This window comes from Tiliqua scincoides, chromosome 9, assembly GCF_035046505.1.
Source record: "Tiliqua scincoides isolate rTilSci1 chromosome 9, rTilSci1.hap2, whole genome shotgun sequence".
In the NCBI taxonomy this organism is placed as follows: domain Eukaryota; kingdom Metazoa; phylum Chordata; class Lepidosauria; order Squamata; family Scincidae; genus Tiliqua; species Tiliqua scincoides.
In genome coordinates this window covers 717,027-735,354 of record NC_089829.1, presented here as the reverse complement: position 1 = coordinate 735,354, position 18,328 = coordinate 717,027, and the positions used below count along the sequence as shown (strand labels likewise).

The 18,328-nt window shown below is 50.0% G+C and overlaps 1 protein-coding gene across 1 annotated transcript in view; it reads right to left on the bottom strand.

Moving 5' to 3' along the window:
* Window positions 1-17,544, bottom strand: part of IFFO2 (intermediate filament family orphan 2) — a 52,535-nt gene extending 34,991 nt beyond the window's left edge. Inside the window, exon 1 of the mRNA XM_066637616.1 lies at window positions 16,943-17,544. Within this exon, the coding sequence (XP_066493713.1) occupies window positions 16,943-17,544 (602 nt within the window). The remainder of the gene's footprint in view (window positions 1-16,942) is intronic.
* Between the last annotated feature and the right edge of the window lie 784 nt (window positions 17,545-18,328).

Sequence of the window (18,328 nt, the reverse complement as noted above, 5' to 3'; positions counted from 1 at the left end):
TTATTTCAAATATTAAAACACTGCATCAGCGAGGCAGTGAAGCAGCCAGGGGAGCCAGCTTGGTACACATGGCACTGAGTTTGGGCTTTTCATAAGACAGCCAAGGACAGGAGAAGAATCCATCAAATCAGAGAAAGCTGTTCTGACCAGCAACGGTTGCAAAGAACTTAAAGTGACCTTGAGATGGACTAGAATCTGCGGTCAGAGAGCTAAACCTCCTAATGCTGAAATGGTTTCGTTTATTGAGATCTGGACAGTCAAGCAGCTTGTGCCACAGACTCTCCTGCTAAAAGATACAGACTCGGTTTCATTGTTGATTTTAAAGTGAATGTGTAAGAGACCACTAAAGCAACACTAAGACTTCAGTCAGCGGCATTCCAGTTACACATCTGCAGTTTCACCATCTACGGAACACAACGTGTGCTCCATACTTCTCTCACACTCACACAGACGCAGCCCACAGATGAGTCAACAGCCCTGGGGAAAAAATAAAACTGCACAGAAGTCAGAAGGCAAAATTGCTGGCAGTGACTTCGAAGCCTGAACCACAGTAAAAAAAGCAGCTGCTGACTTCACCTACATCAGCCTCAGTCTTACTTTAGCTACAGATACTTGGCTGGCACTAGACAGCCATTTAAGCCTATGATTACAGATCATGAAGAGCTCAAAATATCCTGCACCCAAGTGTCCATTTGCGCCACTTCCATGCTCATGCCTTCAGATGCTACCAGAGCTGAAGCTTTTAAAACCTGCCTCATTTGCAGTTGTCCAGAATTCACAAAGCAAAGAAGCAGAAAAGAGAGCAGAGCTGGCTTGAAGAAAGAAACATCCCAACATTCAGTCAGCAGATACACCAGCCATTTAAGGGATGCCTCAACCATAAACAGGCTGACACAAATAATCACCGATTTATGCATCTAGCACATAAGAACACAAGAACAGCCCCACTGGATAAGGCCATAGGCCCATCTAGTCCAGCTTCCTGTATCTCACAGCAGCCCACCAAATGCCCCAGGGAGCACACCAGATAACAAGAAACCTCATCCTGGTGCCCTCCCCTACATCTGGCATTCTGACTTAACCCATTTCTAAAATCAGGAGGTGGCGCATACACATCATGGCTTGTACCCCATAATGGATTTTTCCTCCAGAAACTTGTCCAATCCCCTTTTAAAGGCGTCCAGGCTAGACACCATCACCACATTCTGTGGCAAGGAGTTCCACAGACCGACCACACGCTGAGTAAAGAAATATTTTCTTTTGTCTGTCCTAACCCGCCCAACACTCAATTTTAGTGGATGTCCCCTGGTTCTGGTATTATGTGAGAGTGTAAAGAGCATCTCTCTATCCACTCTGTCCATCCCCTGCATAATTTTGTATGTCTCCATCATGTTCCCCCTCAGGCGTCTCTTTTCTAGGCTGAAGAGGCCCAAACGCCGTAGCCTTTCCTCATAAAGAAGGTGCCCCAGCACCGTAATCATCTTAGTTGCTCTCTTTTGCACCTTTTCCATTTCCACTATGTCTTTTGTGAGATGTGGCGACCAGACCTGGACACAATACTCCAGGTGTGGCCTTACCATAGATTTGTACAACGGCATTATAATACTAGTCGTTTTGTTCTCAATACCCTTCCTAATGATCCCAAGCATAGAATTGGCCTTCTTCACTGCCGCCGCACATTGGGTCGACACTTTCATCGACCTGTCCACCACCACCCCAAGATCTCTCTCCTGATCTGTCACAGACAGCTCAGAACCCATCAGCCTATATCTAAAGTTTTGATTTTTTTGCCCCAATGTGCATGACTTTACACTTACTGACATTGAAGCACATCTGCCATTTTGCTGCCCATTCTGCCAGTCTGGAGAGATCCTTCTGGAGCTCCTCACAATCACTTCTAGTCTTCACCACTCATAAAAGTTTGGTGTCGTCTGCAAACTTAGCCACTTCACTGCTCAACCCTGTCTCCAGGTCATTTATGAAGAGGTTGAAAAGCTCCGGTCCCAGGACAGATCCTTGGGGCACACCGCTTTTCACCTCTCTCCATTGTGAAAATTGCCCATTGACACCCACTCTCTGCTTCCTGGCCTCCAACCAGTTCTCAATCCACGAGAGGACCTGTCCTCTAATTCCCTGACTGTGGAGTTTTTTCAGTAGCCTTTGGTGAGGGACCGTGTCAAACGCCTTCTGAAAGTCCAGATATATAATGTCCACGGGTTCTCCCGCATCCACATGCCTGTTGACCTTTTCAAAGAATTCTATAAGGTTCGTGAGGCAAGACTTACCCTTACAGAAGCCATGCTGACTCTCCCTCAGCAAGGCCTGTTCGTCTATGTGTTTTGAGATCCTATCTTTGATGAGGCATTCCACCATCTTACCCGGTATGGATGTTAGGCTGACCGGCCTATAGTTTCCCGGGTCCCCCCTCTTTCCCTTTTTAAAAATAGGCGTGACATTTGCTATCCTCCAATCTTCTGGCACTGTGGCCGTTTTGAGGGACAAGTTGCATACCTTAGTCAAGAGATCTGCAACTTCATTCTTCAATTCCTTAATAACCCTTGGGTGTATGCCATCAGGGCCCGGTGACTTATTGATCTTTAATTTATCAATGAGGTCTGAAACATCTTCTCTTTTAACCTCTATCTGACTTAACTCCTCGGTTAGGAGGGGCCGTTCGGGCAGCGGTATCTGCCCGAGGTCTTCTGCTGTGAAGACAGATGCAAAGAACTCATTTAATTTCTCTGCCATCTCTAAGTCTCCTTTTATCTCCCCTTTCCCTCCCTCACCATCCAGAGGGCCAACCGCTTCTCTGGCCGGTTTCCTGCTTCTAACATATTTGAAGAAGCTTTTATTATTCCCCTTAATGATGCTGGCCATGCGTTCCTCATAGTCTCGCTTGCCCTCCCATATCACCTTCTTACATTTCTTTTGCCACAGTTTATGTTCCTTTTTATTCTCTTCATTAGGGCAAGACTTCCATTTACGGAAGGAAGCTTCCTTGCCCTTCACAGCCTCTCTAACTTGGCTGGTTAGCCATGCGGGCACCCTCCTGGATTTAGTGGAACCCTTCTTTCTTTGCGGTATACATCTCTGCTGGGCCTCTATTACTGTTGTTTTAAGCAGCCTCCATGCCCTCTGGAGAGATTGGACTCTTTTTACCCTCCCTTTCAACCTCCTTCTAACCAGCCTCCTCATTTGAAGGAAGTCCACCCGTCGGAAGTCAAGGGTTTTTGTTAGAGATTTGCCTGGTATTCTTCCCCCAATGTGCACGTCAAAACGGATCGCAGCATGATCACTGTTCCCCAATGGCTCAGTAACGTTTACATCTCTAACCAGGTCCTGCGTACCGCACAATATTAAATCCAGAGTCACCTGTCCTCTGGTGGGCTCCGTGACTAGCTGATCTAAGCCACAGTCATTTAGCACGTCAAGAAATCCGGTTTCCTTATCGTGACCAGAACACAAATTGACCCAGTCAATATGAGGATAATTGAAGTCCCCCATGATTACAACCCTGTCCCTCCTTGTCACCTCCCTGATCTGTTTCCTCATTTCAAGGTCCCCATCCGATTTCTGGTCTGGAGGACAATAGCACGCCCCCAGTATTACATCGCTGCACAAGCCTGGTAATTTAACCCACAGAGATTCTACGGTGGAGTCGGACCCACCTTCAGTCTCTACTTTGCTGGATTCTATCCCTTCCTTAACATAAAGGGCCACCCCACCTCCAACACACCCCTCCCCGTCCCTCCTGTAGAGTTTATAGCCCGGGATTGCGGTATCCCACTGATTCTCCGCATTCCACCAGGTTTCCATTATTCCGTTAGCACCATCGCCCATGTACAGACAGCAGAAAAGGTCCCTGCCCTGAGGGGATGACAATCCAGAAATAGACACAATGGAGGAAAGCGGAGGTAGGATAGACAGAAGAATAACTACAACGGCTCTTTCTACTCACTGTAGCTCAAGAGAGTCCTGTAGCACCTGAAATTACTAAACTAGCTTGTTTTGCCAGTATCTTGAAAGGTCAAAAAAACCTTGTCCAAATGGGTGCCACCTATCAAGCAACACAGTCACGCCTTTCCCAAGTCTTGGCTCACTCCACAGAGCTTATCTGCACCTTAATGCAAACTTATCTTTATAACTACTGTTTACTACCCGCCAGCAGATAAGCCCAAGTGAAATAAGGAAGACTAACCCTCGAAAGCCAGAGAATGATCAGAAGAAACACCTGTTCTGGGTTCTATGGAGTCACTATTACTTTTCAAGCTTCCTAAGGCAGTTGAGCTCACCCAATCTTGACCAAGATCTTGATGAAAATGCCACAGGCAAAAGTGTGGGGGGCAGGGGAGAAAGGAAATTTGCCTTTATGCACCAGAGTCTCCTTAACTTATCACTACTTCAACTTAAAAACCCACATTCACTGCATATTCTCTCACCTTGAGGAAGCCTCTGTGATTGCCACCCAATTGCAGGATGCAGCACATGACCCATTGGCACAGTTGTGCCAGTACAGGAAAGTTGGTTAGGATTGGGGCCTCAGAAGTTTAGTATTTAAGATGTCTATTAGCAAACTTCCAACACCAATCCTATGCCCACTTAATCAAAAGGAGGTCCCATTGTGTAACAAGGAGCTTGCTTTTGAGTAAGCACACATAAGGCTGCAATCTTAAGCTTTAAAACAAATTTTTGCCATGCTGAATGTTGGAACTCCTCAACTGGTGGCATCTCCTCCTAAAATGAAAATGCTTAATTTAATGGGGGCAGGCTGGGAAGTGGTAAACATTTTCTCCTTTGGAAACAAAGATCCAAAGCAGGCGGTCAGAAATGCAAAGCGGTTACAAAGAACTGTTAGGAGAAGGGAGCCCAAAACCTGGCCAGGCAAGGGTTACTGCTGTGCTGCCAGAATTCCTTCCCATATCCAAAATCATTTGTTTTCGATTGGTCTCTGCTAGTATAACATTTGCATCTTGTTACCATGATATTTTAACTTAAAAGTTGATTTAGACATTCCTCCCAGATTGCTTTTAAGCACGCTTTTATTAAGTTCTTTATTTTTGAAAAACAAGAGTTTGTTAGTTTGGTCACGCTTTCCCTTTGGCAATCAAACCTTTACCCTTCCCAGCTGCTGCAAATTTGAAATAATCCCTATCCTCAACTGGACTTTATTAATCTGCCAAGTCAAAGACCAACCTGAGGAAAAGCAATTATTTCCAGCTCAACCATTATGAACAGTTGGTTTCTCTCCACTGGTGCAAGGAAGGCCCAACCACCTGATAAACACTCAGCGTCTGGACCAATTAAAGACAGTTTTGGAACCACAATACATAAATCTATCCAAGCGCTGGAACTAAAGTTCCAGACGGGCTGATCAACAGGCTCTCTCCGGAAAACTTGAGAAAGAAAAAAGCGTCTGCAGAAGTGAGAAGGCAGAGCACTCCTAAAGGGATTGCCACCAACTAAGCTGTCTTTTTTCGGGCCACACAGAACTATGATGCAAACCACACACCAGGATCTTATTGCAGTATTTACCAACACCCTCTGCAATACCACAAAGATGAGACGCCAAGCAGTTTTATGAAAGGCACATCCACATACCACTAACAGTGCAATACTATGCATGTCAGATGCATATCGGATGCAAGTTCCGCCAAGCTTTTTCCCAGGTAAGGGCCCAATCCTAGCCAATTTTCCAGCACCGGTGCAGCCACAATGCAACCCCAAGGTAAGGGAACAAATGTTCCCATACCTCGAGGAGGCCTCTGTGACTGCCCCCCACCACAGGATGCAGTGCACGCCCCATTGGCACAGCTGCTTCGGCACTGGAAAACTGGATAGGATTGGGTCCTCAGTCTGCTTGGGACTGCAGCCTGAAACATGTTTTCAGCATGCAGGCACTTCAGACCAAATGACACATTCAAAACAACAAAGACCAATTACTTGAAGCAGAGCTGAGCATGGCAAAAATTCAAATCCAACAGGATTCTTTATCAGGAATTCGTGGCCAAAACAAAGACCAATAAATGGTGGTTCCATTAAATTGCACTTTACACAATTAAACCGCACAGGGCACCCTCTAACTCAGTGTTCTTCAACCTTGGGGTCAGAACCCCAATGGGGTAGCGAAGTCTCTGTTGTGACATCACAGCAACTTACAGGAATGAAATAGGTTGAAGACTACTGGACTAGAAGCACTACCAGCTAAAGGGGGGAAGCATCTGGTGTACCGCTTCAGATACCAGGAGACTGTGCCCCAAACCTGCTCAGGTTCTTAGCAATTGTGCTAAAATAGCTTCCACTAGTGCCAGGCTTCATGGTCACTTTTTCTGCTCTTTCCAGGATTTGGCCGCAGTGAACAGTGCTAAGAGGGTGTAATGGAGGCAGGGAGTGGGCAGATAGGGTCGGGGTGGGGGGAGGAGTCTTTATTTCTTTCTTGGGGCTGTGGCACAAAAAAGGTTGAAGACAACTGCTCCAACACAAAACTGTAAATGTTGGGACTAACCAGCTGGTCATACAAGGTACATTTGACCTCTGTATTCCTTACAATATACAGTTTACAAGCAAGTCCCACAAATATCCACTTTTAAATTTCAACAATGGAATCACAGTAATGCACTGACCAGAGAAACTCTGGGCCCTCCTAGAGTTGTTTGCAGCCATCTGTTAAAAGCCTTGATGGTGCCTTGAAACTGTACTTAGAATTTTAGCCTAACCAGCCTGCCTCCCTTCTACAGCAAATGTGCACAGGATTGGGCTGAAGGGATGTTCACATACCTACAAGACAAAATCCTAATCTGCACTGGAACAGGCAAGCCAGGAGACTTGCGCTGTATCCCGCGCAGGATGAGACCAGTTCTCCTCTTCCTCTTCACTTTGAACTGTGGGCTCTCACGCGACATCAAACTGCTTTTGAAACTGCCCCAAGTGTGACAAGTCACTTGCCCTGAAGGAAGGGCAGCTGCTACTCAAGCAACACACAGGCCTGGAGTTCTCTTGGGCACACTGAAATAGTTGCAACCATTCTGGAGATGCTGGCTGGCACTCTGCCAGTCAGGTTCTCTTTGTTGGCGAGGCAAGATACAGCTGCAGCAAACAGGATCAGAGAAGTGACAAAAAATAAAGTCAGCTATATTCGGGTTTCCTGTTTCGAAACTACAATTTGAAGCTGATGTTGGTCTAAGACTCTGCTGCTTGTTCATGCTGTCAGCAGAGATCACAGAACAGTGTTGCTCTGTATCTCCATGATACCAAGACAAACAACCTACTAAAATACCCAAGCAGCTTCAGCACATCCTCACCCAATGTGTCAGCTTCCTAAGCCTAATCACATACTGGGCAGTCCACAACAGTTGCTAACCTGTCCTCACACACACTTACCCAACCCACTGTCAATTTTTTGTGGCCCACTGGCAGTCTGAAAAAAGGAAGAAGAGAAACAAACTCTTCTATTTTCAAAATCATCAGTTCTTACCTACCAAGAGGCAGGTAGTGGAGGCAGCAGTCTGGTGTAGTGGGTAGTGTTAGGCCAGGGAGAGCCAGGATCAGTTTCCTGCTTAGCTGTGAGGCTTACTGAGGGACTTTTGGCCAATTGCCACCTCTCATATACAGGTTTGTTGTGAAAATAAAAAGGTGGGGGTGACCATGACCCTGAACTCCTTGGAGAAAGGTTGGGATCAACATTTATTTATAAAGATGATCAGGCAAGCGGTAGTTTGCAAGCCAGTACCAAGAAAAAATCTCTCTCATGTTACAGCTTTAAGAAGTTACACTGCAGTGCCAAAAGAACAATAGAAATACAGAGAACACACATTTTTAGCTCCTGGCCTCGAACAAAAAGACCAGAAGGTGCCCCAAAACTCTCAAGATACATTACAAAGTGGTTCTCAAACTTTTAGCACCAGGACCCACTTTTTAGAATGAGAATCCGTCAGAATCCACAAAAAGTGATGTCATGACCGGAAGTGACATCATCAAGCAGGAAATTTTTTAACAATCCGAGGCTGCAATCCTACCCACGCTTACCTAGGAGCAAGTCACATTTACTATCATTGTTACAAGCATAGACAGAGTAGCATGTTCAAAATACAGATGTGCAATATTTCTCCAATGCCTTCACATGCCATGGTAGCATCAAGTCTAATATATTAAAAATAAAATATTGAAATGAATCTCCACCTAAAATCGGCTCTCAACCCATCTAGTGGGTCCCAACCCACAGTTTGAGAAACACTGCGTTACAAAATTCCTTATAACGTAGAATTTTAGAGCAGTTTTTATTTTACCTTTTTATTACGAATGTTGACCTCAGAAACATCCATTTAGAAACACACATGCAATGAGCTTCACGTTTGTTCCCGTGAGCATCAGGCAGGATACAATTTTCCTCCCACCAGGAGTTACCAAGGTACCCAGTGGTTACTCAGGAATTCCATCAAGTGGGGCTGCATTTTAGAAGCCCATTCTGCCTGCAGAGGTCTTTAAGTTCTGCAGTCAAGCTGGCTTCAAGAGACAGGATTTTTATTAGGAGACCAGTAATGACGCCAAGCCTTGGCAACACATCTCTCTGAATGAGTTATTAGAAAAGGGGCCATGGGGCTGCTGCTATGACCCACAACGGGGGCCACCTAGTTACGGGGTTTTTTCCTAAGTCTCCGGTTTCAGTGCAGGTTCCTCAGTTGTATCAGGGCACTCTACACTCTACGGGACACGGTTTTAAAAAATCATCGCTCTAATTTATTGTTTTTGAAAAAGTGTTATAAAGTCAGCCTGGCAATAAGAACGACTAGAAAATGCTTCTTTCTCATTGGACAACAGGATTCTGAGGTCATTGTTTAGTTTTTGCAAGAATCAAGCTCAGCTGACATGCACACGGCATGAGCTTCCCATTTCCGACAGCTCTGCCGTCATCTGCTAGCCCCCCAAATCTTATCAGGTCTTTCAACTTGCAGTCTTTTAGGTGTATTGAAGGAAGATGGGAGCTCGGGTTTCCTCCAGCTTCTGGGACTCACTCTGCCTCTCTCTCTCTCTCTCTCTAGCTGCCTTTCTTGATGAATGTGCTGCTACCAGCCAGGCATCAAAAGCCTTTCCTTGACACAGCAAGCCACTCAGGAAACCATCAATGTGTGAATGCGTGTGTGGTAGCCTGTCTCTTTGCTGGGAAAGCAGGGAGTCTTGCCCCAAGTCCTGAAAGAACAGAGCAGTGACCCCATAATCCTGTCAGCCAATGGAAGGCATCTGCAGTTCCTCAGGACCGAATTTCTTGAGCCAACTCTAACTGCAGCTAGAGAAATAATTCTTTCTTCTGTAGGTTTTGACTGAGACACTCTTTACAAAACATTAAATTCTGAAATTTGGCAAAAAAAAATCCCCAGCTCAATCTCAGTTCAGTTCCCAATTTGTTAACGTAACAATTTTTCCCTTTAAGGATTTCCCCTTTGAAAAAAAAGAAGAGAGAAAAGAAATGTGTATTTGCTTTGGGGTAAAAGACCACCAATATAGGCTGGGTCACCTAGTGACACCTTCACACCCCACAATGGCACTTTAGGGCCAACAAGTGCTGGAACATGTTTGAAGCAGTCCCCCGAAATCCAGTGAATACTCCCCATTTACAATGCAACTCAGTCAGGAAGGTTAGCAACCAAGGGAAGCAACTTTCCACATCCAGCTAAAACCAAGTGTTGGGTAAGCAACTTAAGAATGAAGAATTCATGATGCCTAGAAAGCAGGCACACCACTCCTCCTTATAGAAAATAAATTGAGCATTTGATGCAGATACCGCTGCCCGAACGGCCCCTCCTGACCAAGGAGTTAAGTCAGACAGAGGTTAAAAGAGAAGATGTTTCAGACCTCATTGATAAATTAAAGATCAATAAGTCACCGGGCCCTGATGGCATCCACCCAAGAGTTATTAAGGAATTGAAGAACGAAGTTGCAGACCTCTTGACTAAGGTATGCAACTTGTCCCTCAAAACGGCCATGGTGCCAGAAGATTGGAGGATAGCAAATGTCACGCCTATTTTTAAAAAGGGAAAGAGGGGGGACCCGGGAAACTATAGGCCAGTCAGCCTAACATCCATAACGGGTAAGATGGTGGAATGCCTCATCAAAGATAGGATCTCAAAACACATAGACGAACAGGCCTTGCTGAGGGAGAGTCAGCATGGCTTCTGTAAGGGTAAGTCTTGCCTCACGAACCTTATAGAATTCTTTGAAAAGGTCAACAGGCATGTGGATGCGGGAGAACCCATGGACATTATATATCTGGACTTTCAGAAGGCGTTTGACACGGTCCCTCACCAAAGGCTACTGAAAAAACTCCACAGTCAGGGAATTAGAGGACAGGTCCTCTCGTGGACTGAGAACTGGTTGGAGGCCAGGAAGCAGAGAGTGGGTGTCAATGGGCAATTTTCACAATGGAGAGAGGTGAAAAGCGGTGTGCCCCAAGGATCTGTCCTGGGACCGGTGCTTTTCAACCTCTTCATAAATGACCTGGAGACAGGGTTGAGCAGTGAAGTGGCTAAGTTTGCAGACGACACCAAACTTTTCCGAGTGGTAAAGACCAGAAGTGATTGTGAGGAGCTCCAGAAGGATCTCTCCAGACTGGCAGAATGGGCAGCAAAATGGCAGATGCGCTTCAATGTCAGTAAGTGTCAAGTCATGCACATTGGGGCAAAAAATCAAAACTTCACATATAGGCTGATGGGTTCTGAGCTGTCTGTGACAGATCAGGAGAGAGATCTTGGGGTGGTGGTGGACAGGTCGATGAAAGTGTCGACCCAATGTGCGGCGGCAGTGAAGAAGGCCAATTCTATGCTTGGGATCATTAGGAAGGGTATTGAGAACAAAACGACTAGTATTATAATGCCGTTGTACAAATCTATGGTCACACCTGGAGTATTGTGTCCAGGTCTGGTCGCCACATCTCACAAAAGACATAGTGGAAATGGAAAAGGTGCAAAAGAGAGCAACTAAGATGATTACGGTGCTGGGGCACCTTCTTTATGAGGAAAGGCTACGGCGTTTGGGCCTCTTCAGCCTAGAAAAGAGACGCCTGAGGGGGGACATGATGGAGACATACAAAATTATGCAGGGGATGGACAGAGTGGATAGGGAGATGCTCTTTACACTCTCACATAATACCAGAACCAGGGGACATCCACTAAAATTGAGTGTTGGTACAAGCCATGATGTGTATGCGCAACCTCCTGATTTTAGAAATGGGTTATGTCAGAATGCCAGATGCAAGGGAGGGCACCAGGATGAGGTCTCTTGTTATCTGGTGTGCTCCTTGGGGCATCTGGTGGGCCGCTGTGAGATATAGGAAGCTGGACTAGATGGGCCTATGGCCTGATCCAGTGGGGCTGTTCTTATGTTCTTATGCTTTTGATGAAATGCTAAAAAGTGGGAAAGTTTGTGTATTTAAAAGACCACTTTTCCAAACACTCAAAGCAGTATACAACATAACAAAGTTTTGCTTAACACTTTCCATATCAAATTTCAAAACAGGAAGAGTGTAGAAAACCTCATTTCTGTTGAGGCAGTAAACATAGCCAACGCTATGTGAAACCCACTTTCATATTAGCTATTCTTTGAGCTAACCCTTCAACAGTCTCTCTGCCCTGAATCCCATTTGGCAGTGGTCCAGGCCTGGGGGATACAGAATTAACGATCAGATGGGAGAGTGGGCATTTTCAAAGTGGACCCCCAGGGGAACAAATTTTTCTGGGGCAGAAAATTCTTGGAGGGCAACACTGAGCAACTTTCTCATACCAAGAGTCACTCTTGCCTTTTTCTTTTGCTTAACAGAAGAACTGACAACGGCAGTCTCTCTGTATCATTTTATAACCACCAATTATTCTCAAAAGTCTTACGAGTTAGGAGCAAAATTGTCCTTTAGGGGAATGAGAAAAGCAACAACATAGTTTGGGGGTTATGCCAGAAGAAAGAGCAAGATCCTTTAAAACGCTTGTGATTCTCACTGCATTACCAGTTAAGGCCAGTCTGAACTTTAACTGCTGAAGAGAATTCAGGCAACCATTTTCCAACATTTCTGTGCATGTCATCAGAAATTGTTCAAGGTGGCCAGAAGGAAACTGACAAAACTATTTGTTGGAGATCAACAGAAGCACAGGCTATGGTGGGTGCTGAGACCGTCTGCAATATTTTCACCCCAAAGCCAGCTTCTACTAAATGCTGTAAAACCAAGTATTTTCAGGAGGAAGCCACATGTTTATAGGGGCCCTGCAGCCTGACGCAGAATGCTAGGGCAAAATCTCCATGCTATGGTGGAGGGGGAAGAGGATTCTTCCCCACTGAAAGGCCAACACCTCCTATCAAGGCAACAGAAGACTTGTTTTAACAAAGGTTGCCTTCTCACAAGACAGCAGTTAGTGACAGATGCAGCCATTTTCCCTCAGACTCCCTGTGCACCTTCACAGAAATGTATACACAACTGTTTAAGAAGGAGAAACCACAGCAGGTCCAGCAGCTCAAAATTTACTCAGGTACAAAGAATAAGGCTGCACAGGTGAGATCTCTAATCATTGAACACACAGGCATATTAAAGCAGCGGTGTTTGGATGCAATTCTTCCCCTGCAGTGCTCTCAGCCCAAATACTGCACCAGCAAGCCAAGGCACGAAAGCCAGAAAGCAGAACCAGCCAAGGAATCCCAAGTCGGCTCTCGCTCCCAAACAGCAAACAGAAGAAGAAAGCAGATGCCTGCGGATTGTCCTTGCCAGGGTTGTCTTTGTGATCAGACAGCACCTCCCCCCAAAGCAAGCTGCAGAAACTCAAGCAGATTCTCTGTCTGACAGAGCCACCAGAGTGTTGGGGCACCTTCCCCATTTCAACTCCAGCTGTACCCCAAATTCTATGCACACGTTTTCTTCTCCCTGTCCTCTCCTTCACAAGGAAGAACACAAGTGCCCAGACGCCCTGGTCTGTGTGACAGTGAGCCTGTTGGTTGCTCATTCAAGGGGGCATCTCCTGTCAGGAAACCCTTGCACCAACTCTACCCCACTCACTTTCTGCTGATCATCAGGAATCCCAGACGCAAGACAATACCTGACCCACACACCCCAACGCCTCATTCTGAGCAGGGGAAGGGCCACTTTTGCTACAACAGTCAAACACCCACCCCATAGAAACTGTTCTCCCCGCCCAAGTCTCTTAGGAGTCTTGTAAATGCAACTCCCCAGGGCCTTATTGCCATATACACTGGTGTGTGCAGTTCATTTTCCAGGATTTTCATGTGATCATCACCATCGGCTGTCAGCCACATGGTTCTAACCACATGCACCCCCATGAGAATCCCATACCATCTCATCCTCTCCCTTTCCCCTGCAGGGTCTATACAGAAGAGAGAAAAACACAGTCAGAACTCATCTATTATGTGCCAAACTAGCAGTTCTCATAGAGCCAGCTGCTTGACCAATTCCTGTGAAATGCAGCAACTATTCATCCATGCTGTCTTTTGGCTCCCTCTGCCCCCTTAGGAGTGCCAGGTCACACTGCTGCAGTCAGGGCAAAAGTCAGGACTGATGGAATTTCCTTTCTGTGAAACTCAAGAGGGAAGTAGGCAAAACCATTCTCCCTCACCCCCCCATCTCCCAGTCTCTTCTTGCCTCAGGCCTCTGTTCCATCAGTCCTTCCTCTCCTGTCCACTGGTTATTCTCCTTCCCACTAGCCCCTCTGCCTTCATGTCTCTATTCCCTGTCCTGAGTCTTCCCCCAAAAACTCATCTTTCCACAGTGTCTGTGGCAAGTTTTTATCCCAGCCTGACTACTCCCCCTGTACTGCAAACATTGTGTGGCCTACACAATAAGCATGACTCTGGAGCACAGCTCAACCCACCAGCATGAAAACCTCACTACTGCAAGCACAAGATAAATCAGTTGCCCCAACCCAATGCGCACATCTAATGCCTCCAAAGTCATCAACTTCCCTTAGTGCGCAACAGCCATGCAAGTTCCAGCATCCCACTGTTGCCACCTCCTCCGTCCTTCCTGATGCAGGTCAAACTGCTCCCAAACTTAGACAATTCATATCTCAGGGGTAGAAAGTTGTTATGCTGGTCTACTGACAGCCCCTCGTTCTGAGACCTGCACCCACGACCCACCTGTTCTCTAGGAAGTGAGTGCCTGGATACCTTAAGTGCAGGCACATTTGAGGATGGTGAGGAGGGCAAGTTGTACCACCCTAGCACACTTTTAGTCCTTTCCCCACCTAATGTACTCCTCCTCCCCCTACTGATGAGGGGAGGAAACAGATATTTACATACCAAAAACCCAGATCACCATCTGCCAGCCCAAAGGCCTTCCATTCCACACTGCCTCCAGCCCAGCCCATTCCTGGCTCTCTCCACACCCCCTCATTTCTCCTAAAATAACCCAGCAAACAAAGCACTGACAAGGATAACTATCCAGCATGGCCTTCCAAAGACTACTTAGTACCAGAAGGTCCAAAGTTTTTCACTGCCTCCTGTTATCTATGGCAAGCAGTGGATTGCAGCTCACTCTCTGGAGAGACTCAGCAGGGCTGAACTCCCTCCTCACAGGCAAGCTCCAGGCATCTGAATCAGCCACAGGGGCCATCACCTGCCCACACCCAATGATTTCTTTGCTCCTTCACCTTCATTCATTCACCTCCACTCCCTACTCCAAGGCACCTCTGAAAATCAGGGACAGACACCTGCCTCATGCCATAGCAAGCAGTCAGCAGCCTGCAAGGGAAATGGCTAAAGAAGGTAGGAGGACGTTAATGTAACCATGTAAAATCAGTCCAAGTCCTCCTCTGGTTGCTGCGTGTGGAGGCTGCAGCCCTGTCTAGGGGGCCCTGGTCTGATTTCACACATGCCCGTTACTCTTTCTCACCCATTCGTGCTCAAGAGCAGGGGTCTCCAAACCACGGCCCAGGGGCCAGATGCGGCCCATGGCCAGTCTCTTGGCCCCTGAAAGCCCCTGGCCCACTTTGCCAAACATGACTGGAACTGTGCTCTGGTTGCATCTGGAGGGTGTTCTGAGAGTCAGAGAGGTTGAATGAATGAGCCCATTTGTTCACTAATTCACACATCTGAGTTCCATCTCTAATTTATTTATTTAAATTTTATATTTAAATATTTTTTTCGGCCCTCAATACTGTGCCAGACATTTGATGTGGCCCTCTGGTCAAAGAGTTTAGAGACCCCTGCTCAAGAGGATTCACCTCCCCCTGCAGATATCTGGCCTCCTGCATCCACTCCTTACCCGCATTCACTAGTTTCTTCTCTCCTAAGCAATTCCAAGGCACTCATCAGCACTCCCATTTCATCAGCCCTTCTTCTCCCAAACCCCTCACGCCTGCCTCTTCTCCAGGCCGATCCCACCTCCAGCCTCCCTGTCCCTGCTCTCCTTCCCCCTCTGTTCTCACTTCCTGTCCTGCAGATTCCCACCATCCATTCCATCCTCTCAGCTGCTCTTTCCCTGCTCTTTCCACCTCAGTGACCTGCTCACTCCATCCTCATCCACTCCCTTCCCCCTCAGGGACCCACTTCCAAGGTGCCACGTCTTCTCCACCTTCCCACTCAAGCAATGCCCTTCCCTCCCTCCGCACACAACCCCCAGAACCCCGCCTGTGGCAGAGAACGCAGGTTCCATCAGGTCCCCCCACACAAGGCTCCAGAGTATCAGTCGGAGGAAGCCACCACTTCCTGCTCCTGTGCCTGACACTCTGCTGTGGCTGCCCCGGGCGAGGGGAGCACAAGTCTCACAAAGAAATGGGGCCAGGCTGGCTGACAGACAGGCCGAGGGACCCCCCTTCCCCTACTCGCCCGTCCTCTGCAACAGGCGGCCCCAGTCACGGGGAATCAGAAGCGAGCCCCACTGACCCTCCCAGCCCGAGCTCTGGGAAGACCAGGCAGGACGGCTGGTGCCTGCAGAATCATGGGTGGACCACCCAGTGAACAAAGCACCAGCGCTTCAGAAAGAACCAGGCAAGGCTCTTTACGCAGCACATCAGTCTGCGGGACTCCCTGCCACAAGATGTGGCAGCTGCCACTGCCTGGACTGCTTTCAAAGGGGACCAGCCAGACTGAAGGGGCCAGCCAGAAGATGCAGGCAAAGTCCCCCCCCCCACCCAGTCACCGCCCCTCCCCCAGGAGCTCTTCAGGCTGCATGCAAATCAGCCCCACCCCGCCCCCAGAGCGCTTCTGATGGCCGCCTGGAGCAGACCAATAGAGAGGCGATATGCAAATCAGCCCAGCCCCACGGCCGCCTGGAGCGGGCCAATAGAGAGGCAGCATGCAAATCAGCAGAGCCCCGCCCCAGAGTGCTTTTGACAGCCGCCTGGAGCGGGCCAATAGAGAGGCGGTATGCAAATCAGCCCCGCCCCCAGAGCACTTCTGAAGGCCGCCTGGAGCAGACCAAGAGGCGGCATGCAAATCAGCCCCACCCCGCCCCCAGAGCGCTTCTGACAGCCGCCTGGAGCGGGCCAATAGAGAGGCGGTATGCAAATCAGCCCAGCCCCACGGCCGCCAGGAGCGGGCCAATAGAGAGGCAGCATGCAAATCAGCAGAGCCCCGCCCCAGAGTTCTTTTGACAGCCGCCTGGAGTGGGCCAATAGAGAGGCGGTATGCAAATCTGCCCCGCCCCCAGAGCACTTCTGAAGGCCGCCTGGAGCAGACCAACAGAGGCGGCATGCAAATCAGCCCCACCCCGCCCCCAGAGCGCTTCTGACAGCCGCCTGGAGCGGGCCAACAGAGAGGCGGTATGCAAATCAGCCCCGCCCCCAGAGCACTTCTGACGGCCGCCTGGAGCGGACCAACAGAAGCGTCATGCAAATCAGCCTCGCCCCGCCCCCAGAGTGCTTTTGACGGCCGCCTGGAGCGGACCAACAGAGGCGGCTTGCAAATCAACCCCGCCCGGCCCGGCCCGGCCCCGGAGCACCTCCGCCCAGCAGCAGCTCACCGGCGCTTGTAGTCGTCGCGCTCGCGCTTGACTTTGGCCAGGACGTTGTAGAGGGCGCGGATCTCGGGCGTGATGGTGTCGATCTGGACGCCGACGCCGTCGGGGTGCACCCAGGAGACGCCGGGGCCCTGCAGGGTCTCGAGGCCGCCGCCGCCGGTGCGCCGCACCTGCGTGTAGCTCCAGATGGTGCCGGGCAGGCGGCTGCAGTGCGGCGGCGGCGGCGGGTGGGAGAGCGAGTGCGGCAGCTGCGGGGCGGGCGCGGGCGGCGCGGGGTCGGTCTGCACGGCCTGGTGCCGCGGGAAGCGCTTGTAGCGCAGGCGGCGCTCGCGCTCGCCCAGCTGCTGCGCCTGCAGCTGCTTCTCCAGCAGGCGGTTGCGGCGCTCCAGCTCGTGCACCTTGGCCAGGAAGCAGCGGAAGCGCACGTTCAGCCCCTTCAGCAGGTGGATGTTCGAGCCCAGGTCGTCCCGCAGCGCCGCCGTCACCGGGGGCGCCCCCTCGCCGCCGCCCCCGCCCGGGCACTGGGCCGCCGCCGGGGGGGGCGCGGGCGGCCCCGGCCCGAAGGCGCGCGCCGCCATCTCGCCGAAGAGCGCCGAGTTCAGCATCATCGCCGCCTCCGCCCGCGCGCTGGGGGCTCTTCGCTCCGCGGCCCTCACGGCGCGGCCTCGGGGAGGAGTTCCGGCGCCCGGACGCGCCAGGCGCCCATCCTGGTCCGCGCGGCGAAGGGAGGGGGCGGGCGGGCGGGCGGGCAGGCGGGGGCTGCGTCGCCTCTGCAGTGCTCGCCGGCAAATGTCCCTGGAGGCGGCCACTGCGCGGCTTTGCTCGGCCCGGGGGCGGGCTTCCGCGAGGCCACGCCCACCGCAGCCCCGCCTGCCCTCGCTGCTCGCGACGCCCTCCCGCTGGCAGGGCTTCCTATTGGCCGCCGCGTCCCCGTTCGTCCCACCTCCGCCGCGCGGCCACGCCTGCGCCGTCACACGGATCCCGCCCCCTCCGATCGCGCCCCTGGCTCCGCCCACCCCCTCCCCTTTGCGCCGCGGCATCCTCTGCGCCGGTGGCCCCGCCCCCTCCTGCGCCTCTGCGGGCACGCGCTGCTCCACGTGGGCTGTCCGGCTGGCCACGCGGAGCACTTCCGAAGGGCGGGTCTGCGTAGCAGTTTGCACGTGCTCAGGAGCGCTCTTCACTGTCGCTGCAGGAGGACCGCTTTGTTTAGCAGGCTGCTCAGTTCTGGCGAGTGCATTTCGCACAAGCTCAGGGGCGCTCTTCACTGCCACTGCAGAAGGGCAAGTTTGCGTAGTAGTGGAAAGTGCACTTAGTTCATGCTCAGAGACACTCTTCACTGCCACATGCATTTCAAGCCAGTGCATGGACCGAACAGCAGCATTCCCCACC